We start from the raw sequence: 19,643 nt of genomic DNA, 5'->3' as shown, positions 1-19,643 counted from the left end.
ATTCTAAATAAGTCTAATCAATGTACTTACAATAGTTCATTGATCACCAGATGCTTCCTATACTTTAAATGATTTGCAAGGGAATAGGATATTGGATGTCACTTTACCTTCCAGTTTTCTAGTGTTTGGCTTGCTGTGGGATTACCAAGTAACAAGGAATAGCCAATGAGACCACTTTATCATTTTCTTTGTGACGTTAGTGAAAAGGTAAGAATGTTGGAACAGTTTCTCTGACATTCCTGGTTCCTTTTTATTCTCCTTGCATCTCTTTATGGCCTAAATATTTTTCTATCTACTGTGCTTTAAAGCAAGACTGGCTCTTAAGTTTAGCTCTTTAATTTTGACTTAATTATTACATCCAAACACACCAGTCTCTTGATCCTGCCCCATAAAACAGTTCTGACAGCTTCTTAGTACTTGTTGCTTTTAAATCAACCCTTGCGAAATGGCTCAAATATCGCTGGGAGTCTCCTATGTAGAATGGTTTATGCATTTTGGAAGAAGGACAGTCTGAAGTTAATTTTTCAATTATTCTTTTTTTAAAATAAGTGATTTATCCATTGGTTCCTGTCTGCATTTCCCAAACATCTTTCTTTATAGTGATACATCTAGTTCACAGGCCTCTTTGCTGGGGCAGAAGGATTGAGGCGAAAATGTTTTCATGTCTGTACTGTGGTTTCCTCATTCTTTCATGTAATACTCCCTCATTAGCTTGCCCACTGTTTGTCAGTGTGTCACACGGTGGTGGATTATGTGTTGCAGTGAGGCTGGAAGTTACTCTACTGGTATTTCAAATGCTAGCACCTTGGCGTCCGTGGAGCTTCCAGACTAAGACAGACTAGGAAGGAGGAAGAGGTGGACTACTTCTGAAAAATTAGCCACTGAAATCCTTGTGAACTGGAACACGGTCTTATTATTAACACTCTCATTAGTTCACATATCCCCGCCAGCCAAAGCAGGTTGACAGTTCACCATGTTTTATTTCGCTGCTGCTTTCTGTCTTCCCCTATGGACTCTCATCTCAATGTCATACCAACAAACAACCCCCCCCCCCAAACCCAGTTGTTGAGTGGATTCCTATTGACTCAAGCTGGTTCCTATGGATGTCATACTAAAGCCTTGTGACATTAAATTGTTTAAATGGCTTTTAAGTTAGGCAAGCTAATTGATCTTTGAGCATCAAAATTGCTACTCAATAATAAAAGGCTGGAGGACAGAACCTTTTGTAACTTGACTTAGCCATCAACAGCCATTTTTCTCTTAATACAATCAATGTGCGGTGTAAAAGTGAGGACGCTCCCCTGTATTTGCAGACTTTATGCAAGTCTATTGTTTCACGATTTCTGCTTCTTCCAGTCGCATGAATTCTTTCATTTGACCAAGAAACATCCTTTAATTCCTGCTTTCTAACTCCCCATGCTTATCCCTCGTGGGACAGGTCAGTCAAGTTAGGCCATGCTGGGGGTCGGAGGGAGACCTTATTTATTGTAAAGTTTGCATGACTTCGCAGAAATCAAGTTAAAAAAGAAACTAGGCAGACTCCTGCTTTTCGCCAGACACTCGGAACCGAACTCCACCTTTTCCGCCCCATCCTCGCTGGAGGAGAGGAAAGGACCTACCCCGGGTTCTTAAGGAAGTCTGCAGAAGCCCCACAGCCAGCAATACGCCAGCTAGCGCCACGTCAGCGCACCCGCGTGACGCCAGCGCGCCCGTGCGCGGGGCGGGGCGCTGCGCGCGCAGAGGCCCGCCTCCTACATCCGGGGCCCGGGCGGCTGCGGCGGCGCCGCGCGGTAGTCACGTGGGGCCTTCCTTTCCGTCTCTGGCCGGCTGGGCGCGGGCGACTACTGGCGAGGCGCGTGGAAGCCCGCGCCGGTTCCCCTTGGTCTCAGCTCCCGGCCCGGGCAGCTACGGAGTTCGCTGACGCCGGGTGACCTGAGCCCGCCGCCAAGATGCCGGCCTACTTCCAGAGACCGGAAAATGCTCTCAAACGCGCCAATGGTGAGCAGGGGATCGGGCCGCGCCGGGCTGGGACGGCCCGAGGCCTGGGAGGCCGAGGCGCCGGGCCTGCTGCCCTCTGCTCCGCCCCCGGCTGCGGCCCGAGAGGAGGCCGATGCGGCCTGCCCGCCACCGACTCGGCCCGTGGCCGGGCTGCTTCCTTTCGCCTCAGCCGACTGGGGGTGGGAGCCCGGAGTCGGGAACCGTCGCCCGGGGCGCCCTCTCCCGCCGCCGCCTCGGGGTGCGTGCGGGGGCGCCGTCCAGGAGACTGGCCGCAGTTGGGCCGGACCTCCTCGCCCGGGCTTGCCGCCGCCTGCCTCCCAGGCCTCGGGGCTGCCGAGTGCTTAGGCCCCGCGCCCCCGGCCGCCATCTGGGAGTGCCGGGGAGGAAGAAACATGGCTCCCTCCCGGGGACAATGCACGCGAGAACCTCGGCTCCACCTCCCGCCGCGGCCGGGAGCCTGGCAGGCCCACCTCCAGCTCTCCCGCCGCCCCCTGAACCCCGCGCCCGGCCCCTGCAGGCCAAGGTCCCCTGACCTTTCCCCCGGCCACTTGCTCTCCGCCTCGCGGCCACCGATCTCTTTACCAGAGTTCGGGTTTTCTAGGCGTAGGTGAGGGCCAGTCCCACCATTTTTCCGGAATTGCAGGAAGTTAGCAGAGTTTCCACACTGCCCGAAGACTTGGGTCCTCTCCCACAGATAACGAAACTGAGGCCTTGGCAGAGACTGGCTTACCAAGGTCACTCTCCCAGCTAGCTGTTGAGCCCGGAGACCATAGCCAAAGTCTCCTGATGCCTAGACCAGCCTTTTTTCCGCCTCAGCCAGCTGTGCCTGCCGCTTTCCGATTTCCTATGTGAATTGAAGCCAGGGGCGCTTTCGGGCAAACTTGGGTGTCCTCAAGTGAATTTCCTTCCTAAGTTCGAGTCGCCGGCTAGTATAGACGGCTTTGGTTAATCCTGCATTGTGGCTGTGCAAATGTATTTCTGCTTGTCGCTGATGTTTAAAAAATGCCCAAACCTCACGAAACTACTTCTGTAGGGGTTATTAATTTTTTTAGGCACGCAGACGTTGTCCACTCTAACCCCACCCAGACACGTTTTCCATCCTTTCCGGGTGTGGGCAATCTCTGTCTCCGAGAGTTTTGTGAGTGTCTGAAAAGCCTGTGAAGAGGTCAGTTTCACTTAGTTTATAAAAGTAGGTAACCCGATCAAGAACCTGTGGACAGATTTGTGAGGGTTACATAGATGGGGGGGCTTCCAAAAGTTCGTTGGCAAGTGAACTTAAAAGAATCAAATTCTATTAACTTTTTGAAGCCCCCTCATACTTGTGGATGTACTTTTCCCCCTTTCTCGTTTTTTAATAGGCCAGTCCCAGACTATGGAATACAGTAATCCTTTAAATATAACGAAAAGGTGGGGAAAAAAACTACAATTTTGGTCTGGTTATTGCTCATAAAAAAAATCTTTTGTTATTGCTCATTCTAATGATTACAATTGAGTTAGAAGAAAAGTTGTTAAGGTCCCAAAGAACTGTCATACATAATAAAAGATGCTTATGAAAGTATAGGAAATAAAGGAGTTACAACTAAGCACGATAAAATAAACTAGAGCTAGTAATAGAGTTTAGGATGATTTTTCTTTTTTGTGAAGTTCTTCGATTTAGATGGGCATCATGCTCGAGTTCAGTGTGTTTGCCAGCCATGGGCTTCCTTCCCTGGGCAGGCAGACAAGTGGGAGCCCTGGTCTCAGTGGGCCAGATGCTACAGGTTGAGTGCGTTCAGGCTGCCCCAGCTTTCTTTTTGTGGGCACCCTAGGTATTTCAGTTGGGTTATTTGCAAAGTTAGTAGACCTATGTAATTTGTCAAATCTTATTCTGACCCCAAACTAAAATAGGCAAGAAGAAGAAAGGAAACAGTTTCCCAAAAGTGAAGAAGAAAGGAAACAGTTTCCAGAAAGTGTAGCGACTCTGCTGTGGGGTGAGGTTTCTGTGAGAGGTGCCTTCCTTTCAAACTTTCCAAGTAGTAACTTCTGCGCCCCCCCCCCCCCAGAAGACAGGCATTTCCTTTTCACAGAGTCCAAGTGAGCAGGTCCTGTGGCTGCGCCCTTACAGGACTTCACGTGGATGTTTTTAAGTCCATTTCATTCCGTGGAACTAATTATTAAATAAATGTTTTGTCGACAGAACGTATGGCCCCAGACATACTGACATTCAGTTCATTGCACTTTAAGTAGAGTAATCCTCCCGGTCACCATAAGTTGACTTATCGATGATTTAAGAATTATGGTAATCATTCAGATAGTCATTTGAAGGAAGCACCTTTTCCAGGTTATATTTTCAGTATTGCCAAGTGGCTTCTCTTTACAGTGTTTTAAAAAGCCCTTAATCTTATCCTCAACAACCAGTGACTTTAAAAAAAAGTTGTAAATCCACAAATTGAGTAACATTATAGCATGTTTTACCCAGTCTTGTTGCACAAGTAAAGTAGTAAATAACTGGTGCAAAGTTGACCCAGGCCTTTTCTTTAAAGAAAAAACATTTTGATCCCCCCCACCTTTTCTTGATACATAGTTTCCAATCATTGTGTCTAAAAGGTACAGTCAGAAGTCCTGATAGTACATTATAATTCGAGGTTCTATCCATCTGGAAGTGAACATTTCTTACATATTAGATAGAGTAGGAGCTTTATAGTTTGACAGTTCTTCGGGACCTCAAAAACTTCTGACTTGATAATTCTCATCAACTAACTCTCCTTATGTGTGAGTTAGAAGACTGGAGGGGAGTGGGAAGGGAGGGGGAGGGAAAAAAAGGAAAATGAGCTGATTCCAGGAACCCAAGTGGAAGGCGAATTTTGAGAATGACAAGGGCAACGAATGTATACGGGTGCTTTACTCAATTGATGTATGTATGGATTGTGATAAGAGTTCTATGAGCCCCAATAAAATGATTTATTAAAAAAAAGGTTTCAAATCATAGATTATCACTAACCTATTACTATCAAGCAGGTTTTTGAGGAATAAATTACTGAATTTGTTTGCCATTTTCATATATACCAGTTTGCTAGTTGTTTTTAAGTCTTGTTGCCAGCCCAGTTTCTTTTAAATCTGCCTGGTATCCCAAGTTTGTTTAGTTTTGTTTTTATTGAGGGGGGTCTGCTGCCTTTTGGGGCAGATTTTCTAGACATTCTTTAATATGTTTGCTTTGACTTTTTTGAAAGTGTGGGGAATTACAAATCACACAATTTGAATGGGTTGTTCCCAAGCTCAAAACCAACCTCATTGCCATCAAGTTGATGTCTGACACAAAAAAATACTCTTCCAGGACAGAGTAGAACTGCCCCTGTGGATTTCTGAGACAAAATCTTCACAGGAATAGAAAGCTTTATCTTGCTCCTGCAGAGTGACTGGTGGTTTTGAACCTTGAGGTTAGCAGCCCAGCAGGTGAACTGAACTCACAATACTACTTGGCTGCTCTCCTGGCTGTTGAGAAAGTGTAAAAGAATCCTTTGGCTCCCCCGAAGAGATTTTAGAATGACATTGAGAAACTACACTATGTGTCCTTTGAGAATATGAGATTGGGAAAGTAAATCGTTTTTTACATACTTTGGTATTTTGTCATTCATTACCATCCTTACTACACCAGCTCAACTGAAAAACTGTCCCTGAGTTCTAAGCATGCTGGTAATGGGCAGTCAGACAAGATCTGAATACTTAGGCTTGGGAGGTGTATATTACGGGTCATTTTAGTGGTGTTGGTGGGAGCCCTGCTGGCCCAGTTTTTAAGTGTTAGGCTGTAACTGCAAGGTTAGCAGTTCAAAACTACTAACCGCTCCATGGGACAAAGATGAGTCTACTCCTATGAAGTCTTAGGGGGCAGGTCTACCCAATCCTGTAGGGTTGCTGAGTCAGCAGTGACTTTACCTTTTTTTCTGTGAGCTCTTTTTCTTTATTATTGTCGTTTTATTAGGGGCTCATACAACTCTTATCACAATCCATACATACAATTGTGTAAAGCACATTTGTACATTCATTGCCCTCATCTTCAAGACAGACTTATTTTGTTGTTTTTAGGGCTGCTGCTGTGCTTTTACTATGATTTGATTACAACAAAACCCCAAGCGTTGCTTCCCAAATTTTGACAAATGTAGTTTTTGTGAAAGTAGTTAGTGGAAAACACCTAGAAGGTGTAGGTTTTGAAGAAAATAACCTTACTACCCTTCTGGAAGAAAATAAGGCCCCCATCTAAGATAGGAAAGGCTTATTAGTCCAACAGAGTATCTAGTTGTATTACATTTTTGTTTCCTATGGCAGTGATTTTCTTTGTAGTAAGACTATTGATCCTGTATTAGCAAAATTATGAGATTATTCATAAGTGATATTGAAGAGTTTGGCTTTCATTATCATGTGATGGATGTGGATTGATACTTGGTGACCTAAAGTATTTTAAGGGATAACCTTGTAATTTATCCCGTGGCAGATGTGATATACTAGAGGGTAGAAAATTGTGTGTGCCTTCCCTGGAGGAAGGAATGTTGGGACACAAGATTCCTGGAAGATGTGGTAGTTGGAAGAAATGGTAGAAAATTCTGAAGCCTGCAGACTAGCAAAGCCCCCAATGAGAAGGGCTGTTGATGGGTCACAGACAGGAACATCATTGAACAAAGACCAGACTCTCTGCCATCCACTCGATTTAAAAAAAATTGTGATTTATAACTATCTTATGGGGCAGGGTAGAATGGCCCCTGTGGGGTTCTTAGGTTGTAACTCTTTATGAGAATCAAGAGTAGAAAGTCTCATTTTTGTCCTGAGGAGCTGCTGGTAGTTTCAAACAGTTGACTTGAGAGGCTTGTAGTCTGATGCATAACGACCACGCCATCAGGGCTCATCCTGTAGATAAAGGTGGAAGAAAAAACCCCAAACCTACCATGGAGTGGATTCGATTCATGGCAACTCAGTGCAGGTGGGCTTTCCTGGACTACAAATCTTTATGGGGGCCCTGTCTTTAGTTAGCATTCCAGTGCCTAACCCACAGTGCAACCAGAGCTCCTTGGTCTGCAGATCGGATACATCTCATGAGGTTAACACTTAGAATTAGGAAGCGAATAAATATGTTTTTTTTTAAAACGGAGGTGTGTTTTGAGACATTTTTTATAGCATGAACTAGCATATTAATTTCCTGATTATTTTTTTATATTTGTAGCATCTATGTGAGATTTTTACGATTATAAAATTTCAAGTTGGTTTTAGTCATGACTTTTTAGTTTAACAGCAGTGGGGAATTTTTTTTCCTGCCAAGGGCCACTGGATATTTCTAACATCATTTGAAGGCCACACTGGTCAAACACTGAATGAACTCACCCCTAATGTGATGGCTGGAACGGCTTCTCTTCAGTATTGGGGACTTAGAGCATCAAGCACTGGATATTCCCACCCGAGGGTGTAGGATCTTTTTGCAACATGGACACAGTTGCAGTGAGTCCAGTGGCCAAATGGATCCTGTAGACATTAAGACATTAAGAACAGGAGAACTGGAATGGTGCCTGCCTATCAAAACCAACCACTCTGAAAAGGGTCACATTAGGAGAGTCCTGGGTAGAGTGGAAGAAAAATGTACAACCAACCCAGAATCAAAAGTGACCAGGCTCACTGGTTGCCTACAGCATGGTGGGGCCACCCAAGACATGACCCTTATGTCCTTCAGGCCTGGAACTGTCTCTATTAGAATAACCAACCATTTAAGATCAGAGGGGCAACATTTAATTTACCCTTGGTCCAAGTTCAGAGGGTTAGGAAACAGGAGGAATGGGAATAGGAAACACAAGGAGGAAGTGGGATAAGCAGTGAGTGGTCAATTGAGGGGATTGCAAAGGACGGATTGAATCAGAATGTGTGCATTGTTGAATGTAAAACTCTCTGTTCTGTAAACTGTCATCTAATTAGCAATTTAATAAGAAAGATAACAGTGCAAAAGAAAATAAAGATGAGAAGAGGAAATTTGAAGCCTTGACCAGCAATAATGCCTTCCTGCTCAAAGAAAAGTAAATTAAAAAGAGCAGTCTTTTTCACTGCTCTGTATTCTAATTATCCACCAAAGTCCACACTAGGAAAACATCCCTCACCCCCCTACCCCACCTTTCCCCGCTGTCCTCAGTCTCCTTAGTTGCCTTTGGTTGTGACAGGGTCTCAGACTCCCCTTGTTTTGATGACCAGGACCATATTGAGGAGTGTTGGTCCAGGTGTTTCATAGAATGTCCCCCAAAAGGGTAAGAGGTTCCATGTTCATGAGTTGGAAGACAATATTGCTAAAATGCAGAATCTCTAGATTCAGTGCAATCGAGGTCAAAGTTCCAGTGAGGTATTTGTAACGGGCAACAACTTGATTTCCAAGGACACAAGACTGAAGAACTAAACAATCAGAAGCCTCCTATCTTGTTTCAAGATTTACTATATGTGTACATTAATCAGGACAGCGTAAAGGGAGGGAGGGGGGAAGAGTTGACAAATGGATCATTCTAGAGAGCCCAGAAACTAACCGCACAAATGTGGTCAAACTAGTCTTTGACAAAGGAGCAAAGGAGTCCAGTTGTTGTCCTGCCACAAGGTGTGTAGCATGAGCTAGCAGAAAACCAATCAGCTGGCTCAGTGTGACTGAAGTCAGACCTGAACTTTTTCTAGGTTAATGGGGATTTTTTTTCTTGTGACCTAAATTTTTGGTATTTTTGTGTCATTTAGAAAGATAGGGTCGACACACCGGCCAGCCAGGAGGTTGAGTGTAACCTGGAGATCATGTTTGTAATAGAGCCAGCTGGTAGCTAGGGTCATTATGAAGGCATAGCTTGATAAGCTCCAAATCAGTGAGCCCTGAAAATAAGGTGGTAATGAGCTTAGAAGTTAAAGTAGCCAGTTTTAAAAAGGGAGAGTTTTGAATTTTGTGAATTATGTTAACTGATTTAATTTCCTTGAATCACTTTTTCAGAGTTTCTTGAAGTTGGCAAAAAGCAACCTGCTTTGGACGTTCTTTATGATGTTATGAAAAGTAAAAAACATCGAACATGGCAAAAGATACACGAGCCAATTATGTTGAAATACTTGGAGCTTTGTGTGGATCTTCGCAAGAGCCACCTGGCTAAGGAGGGATTATATCAGTATAAAAATATTTGTCAACAGGTAAGATGTAATTTGGGTTTTGCATTTTTCATAGGTGTTTAAAGTAATTTTTCAGTTTACCTTTCAAATCAATCTCATACTTCATACAGCCTGGTTTTTTTAAAAGCATTTTGTTACTGCCTAGAAAACTTTTTGGTTAATTTTTGTTGTTTGTTTGTTTGATTAGGTAAACATCAAATCTCTAGAGGATGTTGTTAGGGCATATTTGAAATTGGCAGAAGAAAAAACTGAAGCTGCAAAAGAAGAATCCCAGCAGATGGTGTTAGATATAGAAGATTTGGATAATATTCAAACACCTGAGAGGTATTTAGGATAAGCATCTGATAGTGTTTTTTATTAAAGGTTTGAACAGAAAGAGTGAGTTTATTGAAGGAGGATGCTTTGGAGAAGTCGAAAGGGCTTTGTGCTTCGAGAGTTATTCCATGGTTCATTCAGCGAGTTTCATTGCATGTGTCTCCATTCCCCCTATTTGAAGTAGATCTTTATCAGACAGATTGATTATCTTTGGATTTTAAATGTATAGTAACCCAGGACGTCACATAAAGACTACTTAAAATCTATAAAAGTGGTAGGGTATGTGCATCCATTCAAACCATTCTAATGCAGATTGGGAATCCAAGCATTGAGATGCCGACAACCTTACCGCACACACAAAGGTGTGTGGTAACAGTGAGCACCAGTATGGCCATCACCCTGCCTGACTTTGTTCCTTTTAGTCAGTTGGTAAAGTCAACATAATGTCCAGAAATGGTTTCCAGTGTCTGCATGTGTGTCTTCACAGTGTTCTCCTGAGTGCGGTTAGTGGGGAAGACACGCAGGACCGGACTGACAGACTCCTTTTGACGCCCTGGGTTAAGTTCCTGTGGGAGTCATACCGGCAATGTCTGGACCTCTTGCGGAACAATTCTAGAGTGGAGCGCCTCTACCATGACATCGCCCAGCAAGGTAAACCAGGAGCTTGGAATCTGGTGTGGAAAGTTGATTTGAACAAAATTTGGTAGATTATTTAGTAAAATTAAGTACCGTGTGTGTGTGTGTATATATATATATACACACACACATACATACATATACTCATGTATAAGCCAAGTTTTTCAGCACATTTTTATGCAGTTTTTGTGATAAAATTAAGTGCCTCGGATATTTGGGTTGCTTTTACTCGAGTATATATGGTAAGATCTTTTCTCCATAGTACTTAAAAAATGAACTACTGGTAGTTAAAAAAAATGGACTAGTTTTACTTTTGTTGATTTTAGTTTATTCAATTCTACTTTTAACGAGTAAACCATTTTCTTATGTAATTTCTTACTCATTTACAGGTAAAATTTATATAATGTAAATCTTTTTTAAAAATGAAGAAAATTAAAAACCCACTGCCATTGAGTTGATGTCATCTCATAAGGACTTTATAGGATAGGGTAGAACTGACCCTGTGGGGTTCCAAGACTATAACTCTTTATGGGAGTCGAAAGCCCTGCCTTTCACCTGTAGAGCAGCTAGTGGTTTTGAACTTAAAGGCCCAGAAGCTCATGGGCAGCTCTACCTTGTCCTCTAGGGTCACTGTGTGTTGGAAACGACTCTGTGGCAGTGACTTTATTTTTTTAAATGTAAATACCGTATATACTTGAGTGTAAACTGACCCAATTAACAGTCAAGACACCTAATTTTACCACAAAAACAGCATTAAAAATGTGCTTTAAAACTTGGCTTATACTGGAGTATATATGGTATATGAAAGACCTTCAGAAAGTTTTGGGGGAAATTTAGTTATTTTTTAGTAAAATATTTCCACAAACTTAAAATATCCCTTAAGTGTAAATACTATAAATGACTAAGAAAATGTGCTCCAGTATTGTTGGAAAGACTTTACAAACTCCTGAGGGTTTTCCAAGTGGCAGGAAAAGTGAAGTTTTATCCTTTTGCTTCCTTTTTTGTTTATCCTAACTTCTCCAAGGGGCTTTAGAAAGTCTGTGGCAAAATGCCATGAACTTTTATTTCCATTTTTTTCTTTGAAAAATTAGAAGTCTCTTTGTCTTCTGTTATTGTAGCCTTGGGCCTGCTACTTGCCAGTACATTGTCTCTAAGGCCTCCTCCCGCTCTGGGCTTGGCGATGTGCCTACCTGAACAGGGTGGTTGAATGTAGAATTAATGGGTTTTGGTGACTTGGGGCTATCATCATAAACATCCAGTTATGACATTGCCTCCAGCACCTTGAAAGTATGGTTCTAACTTTGTCTCTCTCTCCTTTGCTGTCACACGATAATCCTTTCCTGCTGTCACTGCAGCTTTTCAGTCACATTGGGAAACTCTTTGAGAGAGGCTCTCTGCTTTTTCTCTTTGGGCCTTAGCATGAGCTTATGTGGCTAGTCTCTATAATAGGGAGGCATGATTGGCATCAAGCCATTTAAAATTTAAATGACTTTTTGTGACTAAGAACGTTTTACTAGAAATAATAGAACCCGTGTTTTGTGTAGGTGACTAGTAGTAATTTTTCATTTACTACAGTTAAGTGTGGTTTTAAAAAAATTACTATTGATACATTAACCTGGAGTTAAATCCCATCTTTGTCTTTTAAGCCTGTTGAATAAATATCTCTTCTTTAAAGGAATAGAGCAAAGGAAAAAACTAGTATGACATATTGATAGCATTAGAAGATGATAGTGAATTTTAATGGCTGAGCAAGTAGTTTATATGTGTTACACAACTGTGGGGATGTAGGATAGGGCAGGGCAGGGGTTTGTTCTCTTGTACACAGGGTTGCTATGAGTAGAAACTGACTCTCAAGCACCTGACAAGAACAATATTGTTGAAGTTAGGTTACCATCAGTTTTCAGTTTATGTTACGCAGCAGCTTTAATTAGTACAAAACAGGAGTTTGAAGTGATTCTCCCCAGTTCTAACATGACCAGAATGAGACCAATCTTGAGCCAGCACCATAATAGTAAACAAGGGCAGTGTCTGTGTTGCCTGGCAACCAGATTTCTTGACTGACAAAGTAGGAAACGGGCAGATCAAAGATGACAAGCTGTGAATAATGTACAATTCCTGTGGTTGTAGCAATAATTCAGTCTTCTACGACAGGCTGGAGGAGGAGTTCTGTGCATGATCTGAGTCTCCCATTCCAGGCTTCTAACATTTTACTTTCTGGTTTATTCATCCCAGCTTACTGACGTTTTATAACTGGCTCTAGCCTGAGATCCTGAAACAAAATGTGTCACTGTAGATGAGACAAGAATTTTGTACTTGGATTGCAGTTAGAGTTGTAAGAATTATCAGGAAAAAAAAAGAGTTGTAAGAATCCCCAATAAACTCTTAATAATTAAAAAAAGTTGAAATAATTAGGTCTCTGAAAGGTGAATTTTTAAACCTAAATTCTCATAGTTTTCCCATTTGCAAACACTCCAAGTTCAGTCCTAGGCCAGCTCTGACAGCCACTTGCTTCCTCCTCTGGTCAGAATGCAGTCAGAAAGTCAGGGCACTTGAAGCGAAGAGCTGTAAGCACTTCTAAAGACTGGTGATGCCTTTGGTGGATGATGTGAAGGTACCTGATCTTGATAAATAAAGCCTTTTAAGTATGTTGAGTTTGATGATGGAAAGGATATAATCTATTTTACAATTATGCTTGTAGCTTTCAAATTCTGCCTCCAATACACTCGTAAGGCTGAGTTCCGTAAGCTGTGTGACAATTTGAGAATGCACTTGTCGCAGATTCAGCGCCACCATAACCAGAGTACGGCAATCAATCTTAATAATCCAGAGAGCCAGTCCATGCACTTGGAAACGAGGCTTGTTCAGTTGGACAGTGCCATCAGCATGGAGTTATGGCAGGTATGCTGGGGACTCTGATTAGTTTTTCTTTCTAGTTATAGAATCTGTGTATCTCTGTCACTCCACGAGATTAATGAGGAATTACATATTGGGTAATGAGTAGAGAATCTCAGGCTATTACGGTTTTGCGTAGCCTCTTTTGGACCCTGTGTTTACCTGGATAAAACAGTACACTGTCAGGATCACTGCAGGTGGCTCCAGGGACGGACAGGTCCTGCACTGGCCACTGTTGCCTACTAATCCCTAAAATGGACAAGTGTGAATGTGCACCCAGCACATTTCTTTGTGTTTCATGTCTAGCATAAAAAAGAAATGAGCATGTCATTCCCCGAGGTTTGGGGTAGAATTTTTTGGTGTTTCATTGAAAGTGTTGATTGGCTTACATTGGAAAAGAAGTCCGTCCTTGGCGACAGTTGGCGGTGCCTTAGATGGCCTGGATCATGTCACGTTGCTCTGGCTGATTGGATAGGAGTGCTCTGTTGGGTCTCCCGCCCTCAGCCTGGGTTCCCTCAGCAGACCCCTGTGTTGTCACAGAACTTAGCCAAACAATGTGAAGCTTTTATCTACTTGGACACCCCAAATATGATTAAAGTTAGCAGAGGATGAAGAAACTTAACAGTGAAAAATGTGATTTGAGCTTTCATTCCCCCCCCCCCCCCCCCCCCGTACACACAAATTACTTCCTTTTGTGTGGAGACACCTATCTTAAAGCACAACCTGATGAAGTAAAGAAAAAAGCTTGTAGAAGAGACAAGTTAACCTCCTGTAGGGAGAGCAACGGATGAGTTACAAAGAGCATTTCTTCCAGTCCTGCAGAATTCCACACGAAGCATTTTATTTGTTGCTTTTCATTTCCAAGACAGCTTTATGTTTAGGCTTTTTGCAAAGATTTGGATGAGATTTTTTATTGGCACAGTGATGACCGTATTTACTCTGATTTTAGGAAGCATTCAAAGCCGTGGAAGACATACATGGACTGTTCTCCTTGTCTAAGAAACCACCCAAGCCGCAGCTGATGGCCAATTACTATAACAAAGTTTCCACTGTGTTTTGGAAATCTGGAAACGCTCTGTTTCATGCATCTACGCTCCATCGTCTTTATCACTTGTCTAGAGAAATGAGGAAGAATCTTACCCAAGATGAGATGCAGAGGTAAGAATGTCGCCATTAGAGCTCACATGAGCCTACAACCACCTTCTGCCAAGAGCTCTGGCACGGCACAGTGGGCTCTAGGCAGGGTTTCTGGGGGCAGCCTCATGGACAACTGGTGCCAGCTCCTGCCCTGTGGAGGGCTGTCTTCTGCAGGGGAGGGGTTTTCCCTGTATCTCCGGCTGCTCTCTACTAAGTGCCAGGGGCAGCCCTTGGATCGGGCACTAACATGTCCCCGTGCACCACTCTGGATATCAGTGCTGCTTTTCAGTAGCCGTCTGATAATCACCACCACCAGAAGCCCAAAGGAGGAATGAAGTGGATTTTAGGAAAGGCCGACTTAAAGTGAAAGCCCTTTAGCTCCTTAGAGTGGATTTTTCGATCAAATGAGACAATTACGAAGATATTGTCTGGGCACTCTGATGATAAAAGCATGTTGATTGTAAGTGAGGGTACCTTAAAAAGCCCGTGGGAAGATGGGATGAAAAGATAATTGGAGATTTCCATGAACCTTTTGACGCTTCCTCACATACATGCAGATGCAGGAGGAGGATCTGTAACACATTTAACCTAAAACCTTTTTTCTTTTTGACACGGAGCCTAGTTTCATTCACTCATGTCTGTATTTGTGTGTATTTCAGGTGATTTCAGGCAATTTTTAAGGCTTCACAGCAAAGCATGGACCTTAAGTTCTGATAGTATCTGTTATCCTTGAGGACGTGCCCTTCCCGGTCCCTGATGTCATTCTGACTTGGATTAATTCTCATCCAAGACTGAAGCACACTCCTCCACGGAGTGTTGTAGTAAGCAGTGGTCAGCTCTGTAGCTCTGTGGGCATTGTTTGGTTATTTATAGTAGCCTTATGTCTCTAGACAAAGGATCTTAGCCAAGGCCCCAGTCTGCTGCAGGTGACACACCTATCTCCACCTATCTCCTGAGCTCCAGGGCCACAGACTTGGGTTCCTGTGCTCTGAATCCACCCTTGCTGTCTTTCATACTTGTGTTTGTGTATGCTTCTTAGGAATTTCCTGTTTTTTGAGCTTTCATACATTTTTTGGAGGCAGCACCAAGGGACATTTGAATTCGCCTTCTCCCCCGTTTACTGAAAAATCTGCAAAACAGCAAGTCGGGGTTTCCACATATTCACTGTAGCCTGCTCCATTTCCTCTCAGATCCTTCCTCTGTGGTGATGGCCTCACACTTACCGATGGTCTTGGTCGACCGTGGGAATGTGTGTATCCTGTCCATGCAGCTCTTAGCTGGTGATGATAGAGTTGCTTTTCCGCCTGTCAGGCAACAACTTTCACACATGCAACTTGCTTCTCCACAGGATGTCTACCAGAGTTCTTTTGGCCACACTCTCCATCCCTATCACCCCAGAGCGCACGGATATAGCTCGTCTCCTGGATATGGATGGCATTATAGTGGAAAAACAACGCCGCCTGGCAACGCTTCTGGGCCTTCAGGCCCCACCGACACGTATCGGCCTTATTAATGATATGGTTGGTATCAATTTGAGCATCTTTATTGTTTTGGGCAGAAAACATGTCAGGTTAAATAATTTATGGTTAAGTACTAGGAATTCTGACTTCACAGAGAATTTTAGGTGCACAGGCAGGTTGGGAACCTTGGAATGAACTAGAAATAGTACTAGTGTTTGGGAGAAAGATAAGGGTTTTTATCCTCCTAAGAGTTACAGTCTTGGAAGCCCACAGGATCGGTTCTGGCCCGTCTTTTCTGGTTGCTGTGAGTAGGTACTGACTCAATGGCAGTGAGTGAGCACTAGCCCTCAGAGAATGCACTTCTTTTCTGGTAGGAGAGGGAGATTTCAGTTCCCGGGGCTTTAACGATGTAGACAGACCACCATCGTGCCCCTGCAGAATAGTACTGACCAGCTCGACAGAATGGTGGCAAGAAGGTCCTTAGCTCCTGCTGTGAAAATAGATTGAGTTGAAATGTGTGCGGAATGAAGTGCAGAAAGGAGGGGGGGGGCGGAGGGAGGTGGTTGAATAGTAAAAATACTGAATGTTCTTGCTTCCGTTGAAATTTGTTATGGCCGTGGTTCTTAAGCCTTCGATTTGTATCTCTGCAGTGTTCATGTTGATGGGATCTTTAAATTGGCAGGCATTTATCAGATGCTTATCGGCAAGTTGCATACTGAAGGTAGAGTTTTATGTCTTAACACTTCTAGGGGAGTTTAGACATTCTGATTGACAGTAACCAGCAGAGTGTTCTCCAGCAGAAGAGCAGGCTAAAAGGAGCAAGTTTAGGAGAAGGGTGCTAAGGACAAGGCAGCTTGGCTTAATGCTTAGAGATAGGACAACAGAAAAGTGGGTGAAGGGAGATGTCGGGCAGTGTAAGATATGATAAAATAATATTTTATAAATTATCTGTGGTTCAGGAGGGAGGGGAATAAATAAGATGATTCCAAGGGCTCAAGTGAAAAGCCAATGTTTTGAGAATGATGAGGACAACAAATGTACAAATGTGCTTGACACAACGGATTGCGTTGAGTTGTACGAGCCCCCAATAAAATGATTTAAATCAAAACAAAACAAAAAAGAAATAGGACATGTAAATGTGAACAGTTACCAGGGCAGTGAGAGGGCCCGAAACACTGCTCTTCTCGAGGGTTGTCCACACTAGCCTGGACAGAGACAACTGTGGGGCCAGCCCGCTGGTAAATGTGAGGCCAACAGCAGGCTTCACGGGGAGAGCTGTCAATTCAGGTCAGAACAGTATGTTTTGGCTATGCAGGTTGTCTCTGACGAACAGCTGATAGGAGTTACATGATAGATGGCACCTGTTTTTGCTGCTGTTTTTAGTAAAATGTGATGCTGAAAGACAAGGCACTGAATATCAAAAACCAACGTGATCATGGAAACTTGGAAAACAAATGTTAGACTATGACTGGGTCTTGGGGATGTCATCCTATCATAAGGGCTGCTTGCTGTCTTTGCCCTGTGTGTTGCATAAGGTTCTCACCAGTCAACTTAGAAAGTCTTACTTTCTAAATCCGCTTTACCAGATTGTCTGTCCTATGGCTCCTGCCTACAAAGTTCAACTTTGTATACGTTTAGAAAAATATTTTAAGGAGTGGATAAGTGTGACAGAAAGGCCAGGGCAATGTCTTTGGGAAGCAGTTTCATTAGCAAAGTTTTTAAAGACTGATGAAAAATGTGCCCTGCTCTGGAGCCTCTGTGTATGCGCCTCATGCCTTGGGGGGGGCCTCATTTTGTTCTGAGATGAGACTGGTCTGGGGATGGGTGTTGGACCCACCATCAGTGAAGTTAGATTTGGATTCTCGTTCTGCGCATAGAAAGTGTGGATGTTTAAAAGGTACAGGTTGGTGTGATCAGCTGGTTTCCAAGGGTTGCTTCTGTTTTGGCAAGTTCACTGTTTAGAGCACAGAGTGAGTCCCATCGCAGGAGCACGTCCCCATATAACCCTCCAGCCTCATTCCCTATCTAGCGAGGGAGCTTCAAGGAGACTCTGAGTGGTTTGTTTGGTGGGACTGAACTTAAAGTGTATTTTATGAGTGCTTAGGATATCAGCCACACACCCATTTTTCATTGCCATGCAAGTTAGACTAGAGCCGCCCAAGTGTGAGGTCATCCTACTCTCCAGGTAGGACCCTGCCAGCACGTGCTGCAGTCTGACCCAGCCCAGGAGGCCGCCTACCAGTCCTGCAATCAGGTCTTGCACTGACCCAGTAGCAGCTCTGTACTCGGGCCCCAGTTCCTGCTATGTGAAGGGTAGGGCTGTGTGGACTACTGGGAAGCCCAGGGAAAAAAGGATTTGGTTATGGCAAGTTTTTGGTTTATGTGAAATGATTGTATTTATCTCCTTTGTTAGAAAAGTTACGTAAGTCTATTGTGGAAGGAGTTGAGTTTTATTCAGTGTAAATTTTAAAAAGAAATCCATAGTTTGGGGTAGAGTCTCGCTTCCTGTCACTCCTCCCTAATACTCCGGAGCATAGCCTTTATTCTGACTGTATCCCCTGTCGATTAGTTTGGCCTGTTTGTGCATCATAATAGAACATGTGACATGGCCTCGCAGGTGAATATTTTGCTCGCCATTAAACCAAACCCCACCACCCGCTGATAGCGAGTCCATTCTAACTTAACAATAACCCCATACCGGGCCCTACATAGGTCTCTGAGGCTTTGCACATGCTCAACGGATAGCTAGCATCTTTCTCCTGCAGAGCTGCTGGTGGGCTAGAACCACTGCCTCCCCACCCATTGTGGAGATGCAATGTACCATCTTAGGTTGTATGTAAGTGTTCTTTTGACATCCTTGTATAATCTATAACTGTCCCACTGTTCATCCTGTTGATTGTTTAGCTTTTGGGTTTCCAGTTTGGGGCAGTTATAAATAAGTGCTTCAGTTATACATGCATGTAATGTAAGAGTAATTAATTAGCAAGATCTTATATATTATTTGTTAATTGGTAATAAGCTAGTTTACATAGGCCCAAATACATTTTTGGCAAGTGATGTTTTGATTTGAAATTTCAACTTTAGTTGTTGACTTTTCACCCTCAGTATGTAAGTAACTTGGGTCATGAGATTGACCCTAGTACTTTGGAATTCCTCTTTGGTAAATTATAAGAGGCTTGAGGTTAGATGAATTTCTAAATCATTTCCCCAGATTTCAAATCTACAATTTTTTAAAAATCTTAACACTGTGTCCAGTATCCCAGTTCAGCTGTGCCGTTTGCTTTGTTTCTATTAGGTCAGATTCAATGTGCTACAATATGTTGTCCCAGAAGTGAAAGATCTCTACAATTGGCTGGAAGTGGAATTTAACCCACTGAAACTCTGTGAGAGAGTCACAAAGGTAAGCCCTTTCATCTCTGCTTTTGGTGTATTACCTACCACGCTCCCCTCTGAATATCAGCTGCTCCCATTGTGTCTCGGGCTCTCTATCCAAGGGAGGTCTTTAAAAGTCTGTGGAGAAATGGAACGCAGAGACCCCGCTATTTCCCCAGACATTCTGATGCCCTCTCACAGTTGTTAAAAAGCATTTTCTGATGTGTTTGCATTCAATGCACATTTCATTGTCTTTTTTCTTCATATCGAGGAAAAGGATATTTCTGATGTGCCAGATGAATCCTTGGAGGTAAATTAGCAGTGTGGCTACTCTAGCCATCGCTGTCAGTCACCTCCACACATTGCCTGCAGCTTCTCACCACAGCTTACATGTTTGGGTACTCCAATGTTTCTGTGCGTTTTAAAAAAGAGAAATCCACAGAAAAATAACAAATGCCACAGATGCTCTACTATCTGTTACAGAAAGTATAATTCTTTTTCAATTTAACGGATTTTGTAGGTTCTAAATTGGGTTAGGGAGCAACCGGAAAAGGAGCCTGAGCTGCAGCAGTACGTCCCTCAGCTGCAGAACAACACCATCCTCCGCCTCCTGCAGCAGGTAAAGCACAGCTGACTGACCCACGTGGGGCTGAAGGCCCTCAGTTGTCCTGATTGCACAGTGGGAAAAATGACCAG

At 43.4% G+C, this 19,643-nt stretch overlaps 1 protein-coding gene and 1 non-coding gene across 2 annotated transcripts in view; both read left to right on the top strand.

The window, feature by feature from the left end:
- The first annotated feature begins 1,796 nt into the window (after nucleotides 1-1,796).
- The window catches only part of EIF3A (eukaryotic translation initiation factor 3 subunit A), a 39,548-nt gene continuing 21,701 nt past the window's right edge, over nucleotides 1,797-19,643 (top strand). Inside the window, exons 1-9 of the mRNA XM_075534174.1 lie at nucleotides 1,797-1,998; nucleotides 8,966-9,156; nucleotides 9,323-9,459; nucleotides 9,938-10,101; nucleotides 12,785-12,984; nucleotides 13,928-14,136; nucleotides 15,464-15,635; nucleotides 18,871-18,975; nucleotides 19,468-19,566. Of these exons, the coding sequence (XP_075390289.1) occupies nucleotides 1,950-1,998; nucleotides 8,966-9,156; nucleotides 9,323-9,459; nucleotides 9,938-10,101; nucleotides 12,785-12,984; nucleotides 13,928-14,136; nucleotides 15,464-15,635; nucleotides 18,871-18,975; nucleotides 19,468-19,566 (1,326 nt within the window). The 5' untranslated portion in view covers nucleotides 1,797-1,949. The remainder of the gene's footprint in view (nucleotides 1,999-8,965; nucleotides 9,157-9,322; nucleotides 9,460-9,937; nucleotides 10,102-12,784; nucleotides 12,985-13,927; nucleotides 14,137-15,463; nucleotides 15,636-18,870; nucleotides 18,976-19,467; nucleotides 19,567-19,643) is intronic.
- On the top strand, nucleotides 19,184-19,312 carry LOC142430089 (small nucleolar RNA SNORA19). Its single transcript, XR_012780563.1, has one exon. It is a non-coding gene; the product is annotated as a small nucleolar RNA SNORA19 (small nucleolar RNA).

Source organism: Tenrec ecaudatus, chromosome 16 (genome assembly GCF_050624435.1).
Source record: "Tenrec ecaudatus isolate mTenEca1 chromosome 16, mTenEca1.hap1, whole genome shotgun sequence".
Classification (NCBI taxonomy): Eukaryota; Metazoa; Chordata; class Mammalia; order Afrosoricida; family Tenrecidae; genus Tenrec; species Tenrec ecaudatus.
The sequence above is the reverse complement of the archived record's forward strand: the minus strand, read 5'-3'. Positions and strand labels throughout refer to the sequence as shown.